Source organism: Strix aluco, chromosome 7 (genome assembly GCF_031877795.1).
Source record: "Strix aluco isolate bStrAlu1 chromosome 7, bStrAlu1.hap1, whole genome shotgun sequence".
Classification (NCBI taxonomy): domain Eukaryota; kingdom Metazoa; phylum Chordata; class Aves; order Strigiformes; family Strigidae; genus Strix; species Strix aluco.
The window spans coordinates 19,477,118-19,498,275 of NC_133937.1; the positions used below are offsets into that span (position 1 = coordinate 19,477,118).

General features: G+C 59.2%; 1 protein-coding gene across 3 annotated transcripts in view; it reads right to left on the bottom strand.

The window, feature by feature from the left end:
- Positions 1–86: 86 nt before the first annotated feature.
- Positions 87–21,158, bottom strand: part of PSD (pleckstrin and Sec7 domain containing) — a 49,332-nt gene continuing 28,260 nt past the window's right edge. For 2 of the 3 annotated variants that reach the window (XM_074830772.1, XM_074830771.1), the window contains 12 exons: positions 19,136–19,336; positions 18,547–18,627; positions 17,870–17,982; positions 17,003–17,061; positions 16,358–16,447; positions 6,585–6,628; positions 5,092–5,270; positions 4,179–4,249; positions 3,435–3,592; positions 2,956–3,100; positions 2,192–2,335; positions 87–1,932 (listed from right to left, as the gene is read on the bottom strand). In XM_074830772.1, coding sequence (XP_074686873.1) covers positions 1,693–1,932; positions 2,192–2,335; positions 2,956–3,100; positions 3,435–3,592; positions 4,179–4,249; positions 5,092–5,270; positions 6,585–6,628; positions 16,358–16,447; positions 17,003–17,061; positions 17,870–17,982; positions 18,547–18,627; positions 19,136–19,336 — 1,525 coding nt within the window. In that variant the 3' untranslated portion in view covers positions 87–1,692. The remainder of the gene's footprint in view (positions 1,933–2,191; positions 2,336–2,955; positions 3,101–3,434; positions 3,593–4,178; positions 4,250–5,091; positions 5,271–6,584; positions 6,629–16,357; positions 16,448–17,002; positions 17,062–17,869; positions 17,983–18,546; positions 18,628–19,135; positions 19,337–21,158) is intronic. The other variant, XM_074830773.1, reaches the window with a different exon arrangement.

Sequence of the window (21,158 nt, forward strand, 5' to 3'; positions counted from 1 at the left end):
AGGCAGCTGCCGGCACCCTCCTCAGCATCCCTCCATGCCAGGGCTGTCCCCAACTGTGGGGGAGAAACCACAGCGTACACAAGAAGTGAAGAGCAAGTTTTACTTCAGTAACCGAGAGAAGAAGCTGTACAAAGGTTTTTCTCCCCACCCCGAGCCGCCTAGGGCGAGGGTGGATTTTTTTCTTTTTCTTTTTTTTTTTTTTTTTTTTTTGCAATAGACTCAAAAGAGCAGAATAAAAAGTTTGACACATTCGCAAAGTCAGTGCTGAAACCAGCCAGGTCCTGGGTGGCCAAGAACAGCGTGCGTGCCAGCCCCCCACCCACAGCCCTTCCAGTCCCCAGATCCCTTCCTGTGCACCCTGGGCAGTCTTGTGGCCATGCTCCACCACTGGCACCCTGCTTTGGACGAGCACCCTCCAGCCCCCCCGGGGTGGTGGGGGCTGCCCGAGCTGGCCCCTCACCCAGGCAAGGAGGGAGCCCGTGGCCAAGGAAGGTGCTGCACCACCGCCGCTGCAGCACCAGGACCTTGCAGCGCTGCGGACCAGGCTTTGCTGACAGCCTCCGATGCCCCAGCCTATGTTGGCGAAGTGGCATGGGAAGGAAAGCTGGCTCCAGCCCGTGCCAGCCCCCTGGCTTCAGGGGCACCTCCCCCACCTTGAAGTACTTACATGCTGCTGCCCAACGTCCCAGGCGGTGCAAATGCGGCCAGTCCAGGCTGCAGGGGGGGTCATGAAGCACCAATGCATCAGCCACCAGTGCAACAATGGGTGCTGCCATCCCAGGGCTGCCTCCTCGGTGCCAGTGGCCACAGGGCTGGCTGTCTCTGAAGGGCTGCTGGTGCCAGAGCAGGGCTGGGTCACAGGCAGCAGCACAGGCAGGAGCCCATGCTCAGCTTGCTGGGGGGGGAGCTGGGTCACCCTGTAAGTCCATGTAAAAACCTCCCCGCAGAGTGCAGTGCCTACAGGACATGGCTGGGTTTCTGGTTTTGTTTTGTTTTTTTTTTTTTAAACAGTTCCCAAAAAGCATCAAAAGTAGCCCCAAAAAATCCTCCCTGGTGGTCAGCTCGATCTGGTACTAAAAAGTGCAAAACTGTATCACAAAAACCGTTCAAAAGTTGTAAGAAAGCGGGGAGGGTGCAGAGGTGGCTGGGGTGGCGGGGGGGGGGGGCCAGATGCCATCACCTCGGCTCCCCTGGCTACCAGCCGCAGCAGAGGGGACAGGCCAGGGCTGGCCCCCTCCTGTCTGCCCCCCATGGCACAAGGGAGCTGGAGGAGAAGTGGCCACTGGCTTTGTTTTGCTGCGGTTTTGTCGTCTTTTTTTTTTTTTTTTTTTTTAAAACCACTGAAGAATTGAGCCCAGTGGGTGGGTTTCAGTAATTCCCCTCCCCAGGGCTGGGGACGGGGTCCTGCAGCCAAGTGCAGGACAAAGGGGCAGGAACGAGTCTGATGGGGCCGACGGTGTGGGCAGCTCCCGCGGGCAAGGACCAGACACTGTCCTGCTCTGCCACCGTCTCTGGCGGAGGGGCCACGGCCCTACATGGCTGGTGCTGGCAGCCGGGGAAGGGCTGTCACCCCCCCCAGCTTGTGCCGCAGACAGACGGACTCATGCAGGGTCTCGGTGGGCACGTGGCCTCCACCCCAGCACCAGGGCGGGCAGGAACGGAGCTGCAGCAAGGGTGGCTGATGCCCCTCGCTTACGACTTCTGGGGGTGGCCAGGGGCCTGGCGGCCGGTGCGCTCTGAGATGTTGCGCTTCACCTTGGTGGCCGTGCCGGAGGGCTCTGCGTTGAGTGAGGGGCTGGAGTGGGATTTTTTCAGGCCATCGTCCTCCCCACTCGCTGTGTCAAAGAGGGTGGACTCAAAGGCTGCCAGGTCCTCAGAGCCGGCCTTCAGCTTGGCCCGCAGCAGCATGGCGTAGGTGCCATAGCGGGATTTCTGGGGGTACAGTGCAGCAGAGAGCAGGGTTGGCAAGCTGGGCACTGCCCCTCAGCCAGCATCCCGGGGTGGGGGGGATGCATGTGGTCCCTCCACCCCAGACACCATCCCAGGGAAGGGTGGATGCTTGTGGTCCCAGGCCATGGCAGTGGCACAGTGCAATTAAGCTGATGGGGATGGGGCAGGTCCCATCATTCTGGATGGCCAAGCAGGCAGGGGCAGGGGGGCTGGGGACGGAGAGGGGAGACTCCCAGCTCACCTCAAACTCCAGGTACTCTTCTTTCTGCTTCAGCTCCTCGTACTCCTTGCCCTTCACCTTCTTTTCAGGCAGCGAGGAGCGATGCTCCAGCAGCTCTGCTGACATTGTCTTGAACTTGGTCTCGTGACTCTTCACCTGCTCCTCCTGGGGAAGGGTGGCACCACGTCAGTGTCCCACTCTGCCCTCTGCTCTGCCCCGCCGGCAGTGTGAGCCCGCCAGGGTGAGAACAGGTTTTTGCCCTCCTAGGTCCAGCCAGGATCTCAGCTTCTGTTCCTGGGTTGGGCTTTGTTTTTTTTAAATGGCAGGCAAAAGCACAGGCCCTTGGGGGCAATCTGCTCCTGCCTCATGGGGGGCTGGCTGCAGTCTTAAAGCAGAATTTAATCCCCTCTAAAACTAGGCTGGTGGGTTTTTTTAATCCTTTCTGCTCTATGAATAACTGCCCTGGCATGTACGAGCACCAGCTAATCCCCCTGTCCGGTTGCCTTTCAAGGTCCTGGCCCTGGCAGGACCCTGCAAGCTGTGGTGTGGGACTACGTTCTCCATAGTCTGACTCCATGGCCTGTCTCCTGTCCCCACTGCCAGGAACAAGTCCTCACTGTCCGCCCACAACCTTGGCATCCCCTTGCTCCGTGTCTCCCTGGCCATGCTCCCTTGGCCCTGCACCCCACTGGGAGACAGCTGGGCATGTGGCATCACATAGGTCCCTCCACAGGGAACAGTGCCACCAGGAGATGCAGGGGCTCTGTTCCATGCTCCTGGCCCACCTGGGACAGCCTGGTGCAGGAGCTGGGCAGCAGTGGGCGGCTGAACTTCTTCTGGGAGCCAATGGCTGCAGGGAAGGGGGGCGCAGAGAACATGGCTGCCACCACATTGATGCGTGTGATCCACGAGTGCATCTGTTCAGGGTTCCTGGGGAGAAAAGCCAAACCACAAATGGGCTCTAAGTAGCACTGTCTGTGTCACAGGCAGAGGGACCTGCCCTGCAGACAAGATCTGGGGCCCCCAGGCCTGGCCATGGCACCTGGGGCTCTGTCCCCAGCAACTCAGGCCATCGTGAGCCCATCAGGGTGGGAAGAAGAAGAGCTGAGCAAAGCACAGAACTGACACTGGGTCCTCTTCCTTCCAGAAAGGGCCAGGACAGGAGAGAGCAATGTGGCCCTAAGTCCCATCCCACCCTCCGCCCCAGTCAGACGAGCCCCTGGACCCCAGTGTGGGGCACAGCCAGGGATCCTGGGGGACTCACTGTGCTTGGAAGAGGAAGACCCTCCAGTCAGCTGTCCTGAGGTAGAAGACGTTGGGTCGCTTGCTGTAGTCAGACGCCCGCGTGGCAAGCGAATGGTGGATGCTAATAGCGTTCTTCAGCTCCTCTTCCGCCAGTGCCTTCCCTGGCTTATACTCCTCCTGCGAATCACAGGGTGTTTCAGAGCCAGCTTAGGGATGCACCCCACCATGAGTCAGCTCTATGAGGCTGCAGGAACTGCAGGCAAGCACTGGCAGTGGTGGGGCTTGGAGATCACCCTCCACCGGGCTGTTGTGGGTTCTGCCTCCAGCTCATGCTACACCCATGGCGGGAGGCTGCACAATCCCCGTGCACAGTCTTGGCAACAGCATGGTGGCATTCCCCACCGCCCCACAGCTGGGCAGCACATGTGCCTGCAGGAAACTGGATGTGCAGCCCAACCCACCCCTGCCAGGGCAAAGACCCCGGTGCCTCCTCTCTCTCCAGCCAAGCCCCCACACACAGAGCCCTCAGTCGGCAGCCACTTTCACTGCCCAGGCTCAGCCTGAGCACCCCGGGAACAGGGATGCCACCAGGTCCCCAAGCAATGTCTCAAGCAGACACCGTGCTGAGTCTGCTTAGGCCAGGCTTTGCAATGCCGTGCACTGGAGCTCCTCTCGCCGCTGTGAGAACTGCTGTGACCTCCCCCGTGGGTTGGAGACGATTCCTCTCCCTGGCACAGACGCGGGCGGCCCCACTGCTGCCTACCTTCTGCAGGTACAGAATCATCCCCTTCAGGATGGCGTGGAAGGGCTTCCAGCCGCGCTTCCCTCGGGGTGCTGCCAGGGAGGAGAGAGCAGCGCAGACATCAGCCCCAGCGCCAAGCCGGGGGAAGGCATAGCCCGCCCCCCACCATCCTCCTCCAGCCAGCCCTGCCACAACGCACGTCACCCCACCCCGGGGACGGGAGGCACGCCAGGACTGTCCCCGTGCACCTGAGCCCGTGCCGGCCGCATGGCTGGCAGATGGTGCTGCTGGCAGGGGGGCCGCCTGCTGCCTCCTGGGGCCAGCGCCGCTGTGCTCTCTGCCTCGCCGCCCGCCTCGCCGCTCGCGCTCGGCTTCACTGCTGCCTCCCCGCACGGGGACAGGGACGAGGCAGTGCTGCCTGCCAGGTAATGCTGGCTTTGGAGGGCGGCTGTATCTAATCAGATCAAGGCAGCATTAGATGGCCAGGGCTTAGAGGGGATTTTATGGTGGAAATGGTGAACGTGCCTGGCAGTGCCCAACCAGCGGCAGCCCACTGTGCGGCTTGTTCCTTCCTTTGTCCCTGCCAACCTGTGGCAAGGGTGCATCCCCCGGGGAGACCACCCCACCTCCCTGCCTGCCCCCTTCCCAGCGCCGTGAGCAGGGGCTGCGCTGCCCACTGCCATCTCAGCCTCTGCCCAGCCCTGATGGTGGGGGTGGATGGGCAGGGAGCATCTTTCAGGCTCCCCAGCCTGGGGGCTGAATTATGCCTGGCACAGCCAGCACAGCCAGGGCACAGGGAGCTGATGCTGGAGGCTGGCATGATGCTACAGTCAGACGTCACGTAGCGACTCCTGCCCTGCTCCCTGCTGGGTTTCTGGAGCTCACTGGTGCCCTCTCATCCCAAGCCCCTTCCATGGACTCCCTAGACACCTACTTTTCTTGCAGTCAGGATCAGCGTGGATCTTGCGCACTAACAGTCCATGCTTGTAGGTGGCAATGCTGGAGTCTTGAGAGAAGTCCAGAAAGGGGTTACTGCAGCTGCTGATGCGCTTGATGGACTTCGGGTTGGGGTCTGCCAGCTCCGAGAGGGACTTTCTCAGCTCCTCCTCATCTCTGCCAGGCACAGATTTGGGTGGGAAAAGGGTTTGTTACCTTGCGGGGGACAGCAAATACCAAGCCTTCCACTTGCTGGTGCCACTTTTAGGCCTGGCTTCTGAAAGGGAGGCCAGGAGCAGCAGACCAGGCTGAGCAGTCTCCCATCACCATTGGCAAGCATCCCAAACCCAGCCATGCCTCTGTGCCCCTGTCCCTCTAGGCAGCTGTGGTGCTGCCTGGCCCCTCAAAAGACAGGGCATGGGGGTGTCTGCTGCTGGTTCAGGATGGGGCCCCTGCCTGCCCCAGGGAGTGAAAAACCTTTTTGGACAGGGCTGGGACTGATGCCAGGGGCCACAGAGGAGCAGCACCCTGGAGTTTGGCACTACCGCGCCCCCTCCGGCACGTGGTGCACAGGCTCACAGGTTGAGCTGGCAGGAGAGCGGGTCTAGAAGTGAAACCCCACCAAAGAGAGACCCAGGCTGTGGTCCCCACGCCTCCAGGTCAGGAGCCGGACTATGGGGCTGAGCCACCAGCAAAGGGGCATGGGGAGCCTGCGGTGGGGAAGCTTCAGGCAGCATCAGCCTGGGGCAGGAGCACGTGTGGGCAGGATGTAGGCATCCCTGGCAGCAGGAGGTGGCAAGTCTCTGCTCGCACTCTCCCTCCAGGTCATGGCCCCTCATGCTGCAGGCAGACTGCATCGGTGCAGCTCCCCTCGCCCGGCAGGAAGATGTGGGAGCCCAGAGTGGCTGCCTCCCCCCTCCCTCAGACCTGCTCGCTGCTAATTAAACTCCTCAGCATCTGCTGGCGTCTCCATGGCAGCAGCCCGAGCGCATTGGCTCAGCGCTGGCGGTACCGCCAAGCTGATTAATCCCCGCAGCACGGGCGCTGCCACTCCTGCTGCTGGAGATGGCAGCTGTGGGCGAGGGTGCAGGCACCCTGCGGGGCCCTGGCACAGCCACGCCCCCCCCCCCAGCCCGCCCGTTCCCACCCCAGGCACGGCCACCAAGGCACAAAGAAACACCAAAGCCACAGAGGTCTGGCCTCAGGCAGCTTTCCCCCAGCATGCCAGGGAAGGGGTCCCCATGGAGGTGCTGAGGGCCGCTGGGGGAACGTTGCCTCCACCCCCATTCCATATCAGCCCATCCCAAGCTCCCTTTCCCTCCCACATCCTGCAGGAGAACCTGCCCTGCAGCATCATGGCTGATGTGGTGTCTGGGGCAGGGTGATGCTCCGGTGGGGAGGGGAGCAGGGGCAAGAGCCCCCTGCACCAGCAGGGTGGCCCTGCTGCCTGCCCAGTGCCGGGCAGCAGCATCTGCGGGGAGGGATACTCACATGGCCCACTGCAGCTTCTCATTCTTGATGGAGCCATACAGTGCCTGCAGATAGAAGAGTCAGGGGTCAGCAGGAGACTGGTGTCACGTCAGGGGGGCTGCTGCGGGGGACAGCGGGGGCATGCCAGGCTGGCTCAGGGGCACTGGAGGTTAAGGCAACACCAGGTGAGTTTATGCTGGTCCAGTCCCGTCCTGGCTGGGCCAAACAGCTGACCTTGTTTCAGGGCTATGGATACCTTCTCCTGGGCACCACAGGACCTGCAACCCCATGCACACCCCGGGTGCATACACACAGTGCTGGGGCTGGTACTGGCTGTCTCCCCTCTCCTCCTTTCCCCCTTTACCTGCCTGCGATGGCGAGGTGTATCAAACATTTCCAAGTCCTTGGGAGAGCTGCCTCTCCCCACTGCAAAGTGTCCCAGGCTGGCCAAACGGACAACCTTCAGGAGGCCTGCACCCCAGGATTGCAAGCCTTCGGGCTGGACTTCACCCTGCTCAGTGGGACCTCAGCCTGCTACGGGGCCTCCAGCAACAGCACACCACAGACAGCAGCCTTCCTGCCATCGGCCCCGTCCTGGGCTGGCTCACAGCAGCACCCTGCACTCTGCAGCAATGTGATACTCCCGTGGGAGCACACTCAGGCTTCGGGAGAGACCAGCACAGTGCTGGCCCTGCACTTGCAGAAACACCAACACACTGTCATTCATGAGGCCCTCAGAGGACCTCGTGGCTGGTCGAAGCAGGATGGGTGTTTGCCTACTGCTGGGCTGCTGCTGCTTGGGGTGGCTGTGGCCTGTCCCTACCCACTCCCCAGCACCCCCCCAAGCGCCCTGCCCTCCCTGGGGACCCGAACACCACCGAGTTGAGCAAGGCAGGATCCACCACCTGCATCTCAGCACAGGAACAAGCTAAGTCTGCCTGTAGTGGGATGCTTCCAGGGCCTTGCTCCCAAGCATTTGTCCAGTCCAAGCTGGGTGCAAGCCAGAAGTGCTTAGCACAGCTCGGCAGCTGGGGAGGCTCTGGAGACAATTTCAACACAGTGCTCGCAGAGAACTTCAGAGCAAGATCTGGAAGGCATCATCCTTGGAGGAAAATAATCAAGTCTCGTAACAGGCTGTTCAGCCAGCTGTCAACATCCATCACTGGGCCGGAGACTGCTGCTGAGAGAGCTTGCTGGTGGCTGAGAAAGTACAACTGGAGGCGTGCAGGGGCCTGGGAAAGCCAGCCGGCAGACAGGCCCCAGTGGTGTCTGGGGAAGGGACATCCATCACTCCCCCGAGAGACACAGTGGCCAGGATGGAGCAGGGAACCAGCTCCTCCCGCACTTCCCCATTGGGGAAATGCTGGTATAGCACCAGCTTGTTTCTCAGAGGAGAAAAGGGATCACTCCAATCTAGCAATCAGAAAGCAGGGTTCAGTTGTCTCCTGGGAAGACAGGAGGCTCATGGAGGGGGTAGGACCTCAGCCCCTGAGAGGAGATTTGACCCCAGCCCCATTCATGCAGCCCCAGCACCGGAGGGGCCGGTTGCTGAGGTGTGAGCAGCGAGTACCTGCCAGCAGGCTGACAGCAAGGCAGCCAGAGGAGTACGGGTTGCAAAGAGACCTAGAGAGGAGCCTGGGAGGCAAAAAACCAATTCAAAGTCCTGCAGAACATAACCTGGGAGCAGAGCAGGGGGAGAAGCAGGTGTGTCACAGTAATGTAGATGATAACGAGTCGCCACGGGTAACAGAAGGGAAGGGATCTTACTCACTGCTGAGGATGCAGTTGAAAGATGCTGAGAACGAACAGACAAAAAGAGGAGATTGAAAAACCGGCACAGAGAAGTGGGGACTGAAACTGCAGAAAAGCTCCTCAGAAAGAGCGGGCAGAACGGGACATGTGGCTTGGCTTTCACCCAGCTCAGTGGTGATACAGAGGGGTCAGCTCCCTGTCCCCAGGGAAGGCAGACGTGAGTCAGCTGAGCAGGGATTTTGGAGGGCAGGGCAAAGCACTGCACCAGAGGGGACTGCAGCCCCCAGGCCCCCAGCCCCACGCAGGGCTTGCAGGAGGATTGATTCTAAATGCCGAGTGAATGAGCTTATGTCAGAAGATGCTTGAGGAGTAATTCTGGATGGCACGTTGCCGGAGAACAGCCTGGCAGAGCACTGTGCTACGAAAACCTAGGCTCTGGGACTGTCAGCGAACACTTCAAAGTGTGGCTTCAAAAGGCTCCAGCCACGGTGCTACAAGCCCCAACAGCATCCCACAAGCCTGTTGCAGGCAGGAGCTGCTAAGTAGCCCCACCTCAGAGACAGGGAGCAGGGGCTGCTCAGCACTCCTGTGGGGGGGACAGTCTGAGGCAAACGGGGGGACTGGGGGGATTGAGAGGGCAATGCAAAACTTTACGTCTACACTTATATCCTGCCAAGACTCTGCTTGGCTAAATGCCACCCCCAGCCAACACTGATCTCAGGAACAAAGCTGATGGACTCAGCCCAAGTCCTATCTAGAGAAGACGCACTCCAGCCCCAAAGCCCATCCCACTTTTCTTGGTCCCGTGGCAGTACCACTGCCCATCAGTCCACTAAACTCTGGGCTTTTCGATGCATGGATCATTTCTGCCAGGGAAGCACAGGCGGTGCAGGGCTCCTGAAGCCTAACTCACAACCACATCAGCAGAGATCAGAGACACCAGTTTCATTTCTCAGCAGGTCCCTCTCTCCAGGCTGTCTTTGCTCTGTGGATTCATTCTCCCTGGGCCGAAAGGATGGCACCTCTTGGCACCTCTGAACTCACAAGCACTGCCCAAGAGAAAGCAGAGTGCTGGCCCCATGCCACTACAGGCAACCCCAGGCATGGTTGGGGTTTTTTGTCATCCCTGGGTTATGAGCTCACTGCTGCAGCATGCTGGGCCAGCCAGCCAGCTCTGCCCTAGACATGCGCAACACCAAAGAGACCTAGGAATATACTGTCCCAGTGGGATTTCTAACTGAATCAACAACATCTTTCTCTGTGCCCTCCCTCCCGAAAGCAGGCTGAGAGGACGTCCCTGAGTCCTGCTCTAGCAAATGGGGGCTGCACTGGGAAAGAGGCAGGTGACTCTAATGCTCCAGCCCAGCCTTAGCACCAGCACCGCTGAGGACAGCTCTACGCAAACAGGGCAGGGAGAAGACATCCCCCTTTCAGCTCCTCAGCTCAAAGCAAACCAGAGGGGAGATTCAGTGCTGGTTTGGGGAACTGGGCAGCAAGCTGGCCTGGACACAGCTTTGGCACAGATGGGACTATACCGAAGGCTGTAGCCCAGCCCTCAAGTAACAGGAGGGTTAAGGCAGGAATTTAGGCATCCAGCACAGGGTTTTAACCCTTCCTGGGGCGCCTCTTTTACGGATCATGACTCTTACGGACACGTCCCCTTTCCAGTCTGCTGGTTACTGTGCTAAACAACAGTGCTCAGCTCTCAGTGCTGCAAGATGCCCTGGGCAGGTCAAGGCTCCCCTTTCTCCTGCTGGCCCTGTGACCAGCCACGGCTGTGTGACATTCTGCAAGACAGACTTCACAGCCACCAAGCGCCCACCCTGCAGTCATTCCCTTTCTCTCCGTGCCTGGTAGCATTTCAATATGAGAGCTCAGTTGAATGGCTTTCCCCAACTTTCCCCTACACTGCTCCACCAGTGCACCTCAAAGCAGACAAAGTATCCTTAGCAAAATATCTTTTTCTACACCCAGACACAAAGCTCTGTCAGGTCCTCAGGCACCCAGACTGCCAGCTGTACAGATACAAACAGCACGGTCAGATTAGGGCTGTATGTCAGATGGAACCGTACCCATGTCAGGTCCCTAATTCACCTTGGCAGCTTCCCCACACCTCCGCTGCCTGCCCAGCACGCACAACCCATGCTCAAGAATAACTCATCACCTGGCACACACCAACCCTGCTGCGCACACCCCGTGTTCCCCCCTCCCCTTCACTGCAGAGGGGTTCCTGTGAGCAAACAGAGCAGAGTGATGTGGGGACAGACTTTTTTCCCTCTAGGACGGGCTGCCACAGGGACAGTGTCCTGTGCGTCACCTTCCACCCTGCTGCAGGCAGCAATAGCAGGCAGTGGAGGACAGCTACCCATCTCTGCCTCACACTTTTGACTCAGCAGCATCATAAGCTGCACCAACCTCTTTTAAAACATTTCTTGCCCAGCCGACTACCACCCCCAGGACGGCAGACCCCTCTATCCCTCCCAGCGCAGCCCCACAGCGCGGGAAGCGGCGACCGAGCGTCTCCCTCCCAACTGTATGTTTCCATCCGAGTGCGTCACAACTTAATGCTGCCCCCAGACCGTACTGCGCTATGACAGCATTGCCGCCTGGCACGGCCCCACTGTCCCCACCGGGCTGGTTTTGACCACGGGGCAGCCCAGACGGCTCTGGGGTACCCCTACCTGGTTTGCCCCAGCCTGCCTGCAACGCGGGGGCCAGTGAGGACTCTTCTCTCGCTGCCTCGCCGGAGGCAGGCACCCAACCGAGGTAGGACGCACCCAGAGACAGCCTGTTCGCTTCTCCCCACCTAGGAGCCATGCACACCAGCGTAACACCTCCAAAACGGATGCTGGCTCACAGCGAGCAAGCTCTTGGCAGTAAAAAGCCCTTTCTCGTCCAGGCAGCCACTCCTTCCTCTCCAGTTCCGCTCGGCTGGGAGCCGGGGCTGCGGCGCTGCCCCTCCGCGCTGCCTTGCGGCTCTCCCCGCCACCCCAGCCGGGTGCCCGCCTGCCCTGGCCGGGCTGGCACGGCTTAGCGCAGCCCTTGGCGGGGAGCCCGCAGAGCTTGTCACTTATGCTAAGCTGGAGGGCTGGTCCCAGCGGTACGGCTCTGTCCTGGATTCTTCTGGCAGTGATGTTTTCGTGCAAGCGTTGCTGTCAAGCCATCGTAAGCGGCGCAATGTCACCCAGGTCTTGCCGTGCTCCCGCTACCCCCGCGCTCGGGGTGGGATGGGGGGGAGGATGGCAGGGTCGGAGAGAGGGACCCCGGGGCGGAGGGGGGCTGATGGGGACCCGACTCCGCAGAAAGCAGGCAGGGGGGGGAAATAGGGTCGGCTGCTCGCTACATCCACGCCAGGGCTGAGGCTCTCGCAGCGGGCGGGCCGGGCGACTGTCCGGGCGTGTCTGTCCGTCCGCTCGCCCGTCCGCCCGCCCGTGTCCCCGCCGGGGCGCGGGGCGCTGCGCATCCCCCCGCGGCGCCCCCCGCTCCCCCGCTTACCGGCTTCTTCTTGCGGCGGTTCTGGAGGCGGCTGACCACCAGGTCGGTGTAGAGCACCGGCTTGAGGGTGCGGGAGCGCTGGGGCCAGCCGTAGCAGAAGGTCTCCACGCCGCGGTAGTTGCGCCCGTAGCGCACCGAGCACATGGAGCGGGACCGCATGCGCCCCGCGCTGCTGTTGATGCTGTTAACGCCGATCATCCTGCCGGCGGCGGCGGGGGGTGGGGTGGGGGGGGCGGCGGGGTGCCCGGCGGCCCTGCCCGGCCCTGCCTGCCCTGCCTGCCGCGGCCCGCGCCGCCGCCGCCTGTTGAAGCCGGGCCGGGCCGGGCAGGGCTCGGCGGCTGCTGCCCGACAGAGGCGGGGCCCCGCCCCGCCCCGCCCGCCGCAGCCAATGGCGACCCGCGGCGCCCGGCCGGGCCGAGCCCAGCCGAGCCGGGCCCAGCCGAGCCGGGCCCGGCCCGCGGAGACAGCGGCGAGCATCCCGCCTGGGGCGACACCATCCCTGGCGCGGTGGCCGCAGGAGTTGCCGGAGGTGCCCCGGGGGCACCCGCTGGCCGTCCCTGCCGCCCTCCCCCCAGCAGGGAGAGCGGGAGCGGGCGGCTGGACCCCCCTGGGCTCATGGGGCTGGGGGCAGCGGTGGTGACATCTCCTGGGCTGCAGCGGCCGGGCGGCACCTCCCACTCTGTGCCAGCTGGGCAGGCTTCAGAGCTGCTGCTGCAGCCCAGCCCACACCAGGGACCTCCAAAGGACCGGACGGGGAAGAGATGGGCCCGGTGGAGATGTGCGCTCAGACCTTTCATCTTCAGTGCCCACCCCACACTTAACCCTCCCTTCGAGGTCTGGCCAGAAAAACTGGTAGCTGGAGCCGCGCAGGTGGTCAAGGGCGGAACATAGATGCTCCAGGCAGCTGTTCCCGTGAAGAAGCAAAGAGCTGGGCATCCTTGCAGAAGGCCTGAGGATTGATGCGTAATTTAGTTAGGCTTGACTGAGTAGGAGATGTGGCCAGTGGAGAAGGGGAAATTTTCCACTCTGTCCTAACTGCTTGGTATAGTGATTGCTGGGCGAAACTTGTGAGGGAGGGGCCATGGGTGCCTGGCACATCAGATGTGCTGGGCTGCCCCTGAGGCTGGGGGGAGCCACGGGAGACAGGGGCGGGGCAGCGTATCACTCCCTGGGGAAACAGGCAAAAAAAATAATAGCCCGGGGGATTAGACTGAGCAAGCGTTTCTGTGATTATAGCTCAGAGGTGGGAGCCAGGGCTTTCTTCCCACATTGCTAATCACTTACCCAGCACTCTGAGCGTCTGAGCCCTGCCGTTGTGCCTCCAAGCTGGAAGGTGGGGGCCCATCCTACCTTCCTCCCCCGGGGACCCAACTGCATTGTCAGGCTTAATTCATTAACATCTCTGAAGTGCTCTGGGCTCCTAGGCTGGAAGGCAGCACAGATTTCGCTCACTCCTGCAATCGCTAAGCAGCGCAGGGGAGAAATGGGGTCTGATTTGGCCATACTGTGTTGCTGCCAGCCAGCAATGCACAAGGTTAAGCTAAAAGAGTAAGGAAGATGGAGAAGAACTAAGGCTCCGCAAAGTGATCAATCATGTAAAGGTCAAATCCACATCTGAAATATAACAGACAACCAGCAACAGTGAGTGAAATCCCAGGGGGCCTGGGCTAAAATCACACTGACAATAGAAGAGCAACATCTCAAGAGCTAACCAAAATACCACCAGCTCCAGGACATCCTGCTTTGCCTCCTTCCTTGCTGCACAGGCACCTGCCTTCATTTGGCCACAGGAGTATGGGTCCAAGACTGCAGACGTGGGCATCCTCAGTCACAGCATTATATGGGTTCTTATATCCCCGGCATGGCTCCCTGTGCCCATGGGGAGGACACCTGAGTTGGAGGAGCTGGACAGCCCTGTCTGCAGAGTACGATTCTCCAGGGAAGCTTTCAGAGCCAGAGGAAAGGTTTTCCAGCAGCAGTGCTGGTAAGGCATCGCTGCTTTAGCTCCAGCAGCAGTGCCATGCAGGGCACTGCCAGTGAGGGGGACGTGGTGCTCAGCTGTGAAAGCACACGCTTTCAAGTGTTTTCATTTCTTCTACATAAAACTGGGATTGTTTACATGTATTATCTAGTAGCAGATAAAGTTCTCGTCTGACTCAAGCTGCCACCCGCTCTCAGGCATTATGCTGCGTTTGTCTTGGGACTCCCTGCAGCCAGAGACAAGGAGAGTGCTCAGGCTCCCCACAGGTCTATTCCTGATGCTGTCCCCAGTCACAGGGAATGGTGACCTTATGTCCCCTGCAGCCATGTAGGTCCTGCCCTGTTGTCCCCATTCCCTGGTGGCGAGCGCTGTGGGTGAAGGCCACCTCCATCGCTCCAGCTCTGAAGCCCGTGGGGTAGCAGCCTGCACTATCTCCCCAGGAAGGCTTGGAAGAGCCCCCAGGACCCTTCTTCTGCACTGCTGGAGCTGCCCCAGACCCAGCCCTGCGCTTTGGGAAGCTCCTGTGAAGCTTGCCAGCCCTTCCCCTCCCCTGCTGCCCTTAGGAAATGCGTGTGCTCCTGGAGTGCTAAAATTAGCCAGCCAGCTGTGCAGCACACTTGCACAGGAGCCTCAGTCCCCAGGCACTGCCCGCCAGCCAGGTCTGCCGAGGAGGCAGCATCCTATGCAGGGTAAAGGGGCAAGCACAGGCTGTCACAGGCAGGGCAGTGGGAAAGCCTTTCCCTATTTCTCTGCCCCCTGAGCCTGTGCAGGAACCAAAGCACCAAGCTGCCAAAAGCAGGGGGCAGAATGGAGAGGGTGTCTTCTCCGGATGAGCCTGGCAAAAGCTGCCCAGCGGAGGCACAGCCCCTTCAGGTGCCGTTCCTTGCTGACCCCCTCCCCAGCACAGGCTGACAGCACTTTTCCCATCTTACCCGCCCAGGGACACTGCTCCCCCTTGCATGGGCAGAGGCTCCCCAAAGCGGAGCAGTGCTCCAGACGAGGAGCTGCAGCCTGCCCTGCGCACCGTTCTTCACGCTGCCTTTTGCTCCCCCTCCCCAGCACGGCTCCCGTACAGAGGCGGCTGAAAAGCGGCGGTGGGAAGCACCGCAGCTGCAGAGGGAACAGGCCATTTTTAGCAGAGCAGCCTCCCCACTGCTGGGCTGCGGGCAGAGCTGTGCAGGGCTGTGCTGCAGTGCTGCAGCCTCCCACCGCGCCCTTACACCCAGCAAAGGTCTTGACCCCTACCCATGAGAGAAAGCCTATAGCTTCGTGGCGCTTCCTTGCTGCCCTATTTCCTGCTGGCTGGGGTCTGATGGGATAACTTGATCTCACATGTTTAAACTGCTGGTACTTTTGGGGGGTGACGTTTAATAGGGATGGGACAGGTCCTGAAGTGCACGTACTCAACCGTGAAGTGCTGAGGGCTGCAAAGGGGGCACGCGAGGAGCCTGCAGAGCTTGGATGCTCCAGGGCACAGCAGCACTGGAGGTCTGGGGTTCAGGGTCCTGATTTTGGATGTTTATATTCCATTTTGGATGTTTAAAGCCTCTTCAGGAGCTGGGTTTAAAATTAGAGGAGAATTTTTCCTGAGTAACTCTTTTTACTGGTGAAGCGTGGGCTGAGAGGGAGGACAGCCCTATTGAGAGCTGCTGGTAACCCCTTAATGATGGGGTGAGCGACACAGCCAGGAATAGACCCATAGAGGCTGAAAAGGAAGCTCAGCTTTTCACACTCCGTTGCCTCTTTTCATCGACCAGCTCCCCCCTTCATGGCTCCGGCACCATGTGGGAACCCATCTTCCACGTCACAAGTATTTGCCAACTGTAGCACTTCACCGACAGCAATGGTTTCTGCCCACAGATTCCATGGGATCTAAGCCTATTCCCAACGCCAGAGATGTGGGGACAGCAGCTCACAAAACCCTCCCAAGAACAGGCGATGCCAGAGAAGCACAGCAGTTCAAGGCCAGAGGTGCTCACCAAACACTGCCCTCCCTGGCCAAGCCCTGCTGGGAACTGGGTCAGGCAAGGAGAAGGAAGGACTCCCCCAGTCACACTAGTGTGGTGAGTTCCCAGCTCCGGGGCTTAACCACCAGCCCATCCTCCCCATCACCACGCCTTGCCCATGTCACTAGAAATGTTTCCTCTACCACTGGAGATGGCTCCAGTTGCAGAGCCTGGCCACAGCTTTGGGATCCAGTGCTCCAGGGAGCCAGGAAGGGCCGAGTACCACAGGGTCGACATCACGAAGCCTCTGGCTGCAGCTGGGCAAACCAACCCTAGTAAGCTGCCCCCACAGGTGGCCCTTGGCCTGCGATGCAGGTACAGCAAGAGCAGCGAGGGAATCAGGACCCCAGCTGGAGCTCCAGCATCCTCCTGGGGCAACAGAGCACCCCATGTCTCCCTCAGCAAGGTAGGAGGAAAACTGTGGGCCAAGGGACCACCACCATTCTTGCATGAGGATGGACACATTCATTGCATCCCATGTAGCCATCCATGTAATCCTGCCCAAAGCTCTCACTTTTGCTCCTGCCACTTGGCTGGCCAGGGAGACCGATCAAATTTACCTTGAGCAGCTCCTTGGGGAAATCAGTGCCTCCATTGAGTCCCTCCAAGTTGCCAATGAAGTCGGAGCAGGACATTCTCTTCCCAATGTTCTGAGAGAACCGAGGGAGAGAAATGTGGGGGTTATTTTCAGGCCAGAGACTGGCGCTGGCTGGAGCAGGTCCCACAGCCCAGGAACAGACCCTCCATCTCTGCAGCGGGGTGAGGGACAAGCCAGGGAGGCTGCTTGCAGGTGTGGGGAAGCTGTCAGCTTTGCCTAGACTCTGGGAGTTTTAAATAGCCTCCTTTTTTCCAAGTTGGGAGCTACCCCCTCCCAATGGCAGCTGGTTTTGGAGTCTCACTCCCATCTTCTCTCCCTGTCCACTTTTCTCTTCTGTCCTCATCCCACCTCCACATCTTCCAGCTCAGTACGTCTCCTCCAAAGCCCCACTCTCTCCTTCACCAGCTCCTCCTCTCATTCAGCCTTTCTCCTATCTCCACCCCAGACACATTAGGGGTGACCAGTCCTTGCAGGCCCGGGGTCTTGTGCCTCCTGCTCACATGGCTCTGTCCTTGCAAGTCCTTGCTCTTACCCCAGCACCTACAGTTTAGGGTGGTGGGGTCAGAGAGTGCAGGCACAGACGGGGCTGATGGCAGTGAGAACTTACGTGTCCATGCAGATCTGTGTTTAGCAACATCAGGGCACAGGTGAGGGTGTGGGCTCCATCTGCAGCACAAGCACAGGACAGGAATTAGTGTCTCCAGCTCAGCCCTGCAGCTGTTGCTCCAGCCCCTTGGCATCTCAGGCAGGGCAAAAGGGCTCCGAGCCCCCAAACAGCCCCGAGCCCACTCCTCCCACCGGGCACACAGGGCACACAGCAGTCAGTGCAGTGCTGCCAGCACGCGGGTGAGTAGGTAGGAGGCCACTGAATTAACGGTGGTCCCAAACCTGAGCATACAAACTCCCTTTCAAGCCTGCAGCCCCTTCAGCCAAGCAGCAATGCTGCAGCTAATCCTGCAGAGCTCCTAGCACAGCAAGGTGGGACCAGCACAGCCCTCTGCCAGCCAGGCAGCCCAAATCTCACCTGCCCCAGAGCCAGCCCAGAGCAGACCCAGCACAATGCACACAGGAGAGGCACAAAGACGTGAAACGGTACAAAGTGGGTGTCTGTGCTGCCTGGAGTGCCGGGTACCCGACTTTTCTCACCTGGCTATTCCCTGAACCGAGGGTCTGAGGGCTGGGGTCTATTTGGTGAGGAGGGCCTTCTCTTGCCTCTTGTGCTAATCTGCTCAAAGTCACAATTAAGGATGGGTTGAGCCCTAATTATGCATGATCCAACTGGAGCAGGGGTTTTTTTGTAAAAAAATCTAAAGCATCTGTCATTTGAGGGAAATGACATCTCCATAAACGGGGATGGCGTCAGTACAGGCTCTCAGCCTTGCTCTCTGATTTCAGTTTGAGCACCTTCACCGAGTTGACAAATGCATGGGCTCGCTTGAAACACACACACACACAGACATGCACAGTTTCTTACCCTCCGAAGAGATGGCGTTGGGATTACACTCGTAATAGCGCTGGGAAAAATGAGCCAGCACTCGCTCTCGTTCTTGAGTCTCTCCCATCAAGGCCAGCTCCTTTAGAAAGGACCTGAAGAAGCAGCAGCAGTGTTGGTCACACATGAAGCCCACCAGCAGCTTCTCCAACCCACCCTGTGCAGAAGTGGAGCTGTGCTTTCTGGTTTGGAGACCCCCCCTGTGTGCCAGATGAAGCCCTGCCATCGTGCATCCCTCCCAACCTGCTGCAGGGCTCCCCTCCAAACCCATAGCACTGTACCCTGCTGGCACATCGCAGAGACCTACAGCCAGCCCCAGGAACTACACCGGGAAAGGAGGTGGGGGTAACACCAAGAGGGTCTGCGCTCAAGGCCTGGACAGCCAGTCCCAGGTGAACCTGACAGTCACCGATCACCAAACTGCACTGACCATTGAGTTAAGACCAGGAGTGCTCTTTCTTGGTTGTGTGGCTGAGACACCACTTTGGGAATCACTGTCTCTTATTTAAGAGGTAAGGAGATCTCCAGGTGGGAGACATAAAGTCTGCCTGCTCCTGCAGATCTCTGTGTGGGTGCAGAGCTGCAGATGGCACCGTCTGCTGGGATCCCACTCGGGTGGCCACCACACATGCACACATGTACACACACTCAGCTCTGACCTGAGAGCCTGGTCCAGGCTCATCCCCGTGAACACGAAGAACTTCAGATATTCTCCTGCCACCATCCTGCTGAACTCGTTGCTGAAATAGAAAAGGTGGGGGCCAAGAGTGGGATCGACCAGACCATGAGGACAGCCAAAGGCACACAGGGGTGGGGTGGATTCTAGGAGGCTGGGAGCTCCCCAGGTCTGTGGGAAGCATGCTGAGGACAGAGACACACCACACTCCCGTGAAACTCAGAGAAGTCACCCACAGATCCAATAGGAATACTGGGTATGTAAGACAAAATGAAGAAGCTAGGGCTGGAAGAGCCCATGAGACGTCAGCTAGCTGTCCCCCTGCCCCAACACCTTCCTGAAGCATCAAAGATGAAGTCATGGTAGGAAGGTACCAAAATCTGTAGGTCTCTTAGATTTTAAAACCTTTAGAGGGAACACCTGGTACAGATGTACCAGTCACGGGGAGTGGTCTTTGGGGTCCTGTCAGCTATTCCCTGCCAGAGCAGTGTCCTGCAAGGGTAGCAGCTGTGGGTGCACTGCAGGTGCAGGTGGGCCCCTTGCAGAATGGAACATTCCTTGAGAATACCCACACGTACTTCTTCCCCAAGTGGCGGGCCACATCTGCTTTTTTAAAGCCATCCAGGTTGTAGAGCCTCTTGGCCAGGCGTTTAGCAGCCTCCAGGTCAGCCTTGTGCCCATTGGAGAGAGTGTCTGTACTGCCCAGGGCCAGCTGCTCCACACTGTCCATCTCCGAGTCCGAGTCCGAAACCAGCTGGCTCAGGGGGTGGTCGCTGCAATGGGAAGGGATGTTCTATGTTAGCCTGCCTAGAGATCATCTCCTCGTTCAGCTTCTCAGGAAATGCAGGTTCATCACCCTGCTTTGGAAACCAGCTACTCACTGCTGGGACCCAGGATGAATAACATCAGTTAGAGACACTCCAAGGTCAGGTCTGGGAGCTAAGGGAAGGTTTGGGGATGTGGCTGGAGGAGAGGTGGGGTGGCAGGACAGCGCCAGTGACTAATGACAGGACCAAGGCTCTCAAACCCAGGTCCAAACTGGATCTGGAGAGACAGAACAACTGCTCCGAAGTCCCCCACCCTAAGCCTGTGAAACTGCATGTGTGGGCTCAGGCTCTGCCAAGCTCAGCTGTAGCACAGACTTGGAGCAGAAACATGTGCACATCACATGCTGTCCTACAGCTCTGCACTCATTTTTTAACCTGGACAAACTCCTCGGGCTGCTCTCAAGTGCAGTTTCTACCCGAGACAAGACGACTATAATTCCTTTGCTCGCCTTTTCCCACCCACCAACTTCAAAGCACTTCACAGAAGGGAAAACCAAAGCAGAGAGGACAAAGATGAAGGAAACCCCCACAGCCTCCCAGCTCACAGTGGGGTGTACTCTCTTCTTCAGGCTGCCCATCAGCTCTCAGCCCACCATGCCTTAAATGGCCATGTTAGGAGACGCTTTTGGCTTAGCCCCCAAAGCAGTCTGAGTCAGCAGCTCAGAAGTTATCCCAACCAAAAAGCTGGTTGAATCTAATCAACAACGAACGTTAAGCAACTCTGACCTCGCCCAAATTTTCTGGCAGCCCTCGCAATGTTCCAGTCTGATTTATTTTTAAAAGTCTCTAATTGACTTTTAAGAGGCCTGCTCTCCTGAGCCAGTTACCCAGGACAATCTCCTTGAGGCTTCGCTTCTTCCACGAAGGACGAGCCTCCTTGCTGCTCAGTGCTGACCATCCCAGGGGAGCCCTGTGCAGCACTGACAGGCTGCCCTGTGCCTTAGGGAGCTCTTCAGCACCTTCCTACCACCCTCCTGGCACCCCCAGGCGCCGTTCAGCAGGAGAAGCTGCTCTGTGCTCAAATCCACGGGCCAGACACTTCCCTGGTGAAAGCAGCTCTGACACGCTACAAGTCCCTGGGGAGATGCACTTGGCTTGGACCGTTGCTGAGCTTGGCAGTGCTGGGCGGTGACTGTGGTAAGACCAGGATGGGTGTCCCAGGGCAGATCCGTGTCCATTTGGCTCCAGGCCTCCCCAGGAAGCCTGTCCATCACCCCATGCCACCCTGGTGGGAGCAGCCATGAGAGTGGCCACAAGGTCACTAGGAGCTCACCAGCTCTGCGTCTGCCTGCTCTGGGGAGCTGTGCTGGGTAGGAGGCTTCCAGCATCACAGTCCACATCACCAGCACACCCTGTCCTGTGGGTATCCCTCCCATCTGCCTAAAACCTCTCCTTCTAAAATAGGGTGTCTGCATCCAAAGGTGTCGCTGGTGTGGGCCCTGGTGCCTGCTGCCCTCCAGCTGTGCCTGCACTGGCTGGCAAGGCCAAAGCCGCCCTGGGGAGCGCCTGACAGCAGAACAGGCTGGGTGCTGCTGGGCCAGTTCTGGGCACATGCCTCAGCCCCACTTTGGCTCCTTGTGCGGCTGCAGCCACTGTGCCCTCAGCCAAGGACAGGGCTCACACTCTCTTTGCTTTCCAGCAGCAGAACAGATGAATCCATCCCAGCAGTTTTCACTTGTTGGCCATGGGTTGTGGTGAGTGTATTTTTCACTAAAACTCTATCTGCTAACACAGGGGCACAGGCACTGTCCCCTTCCCAGCCCAGCAG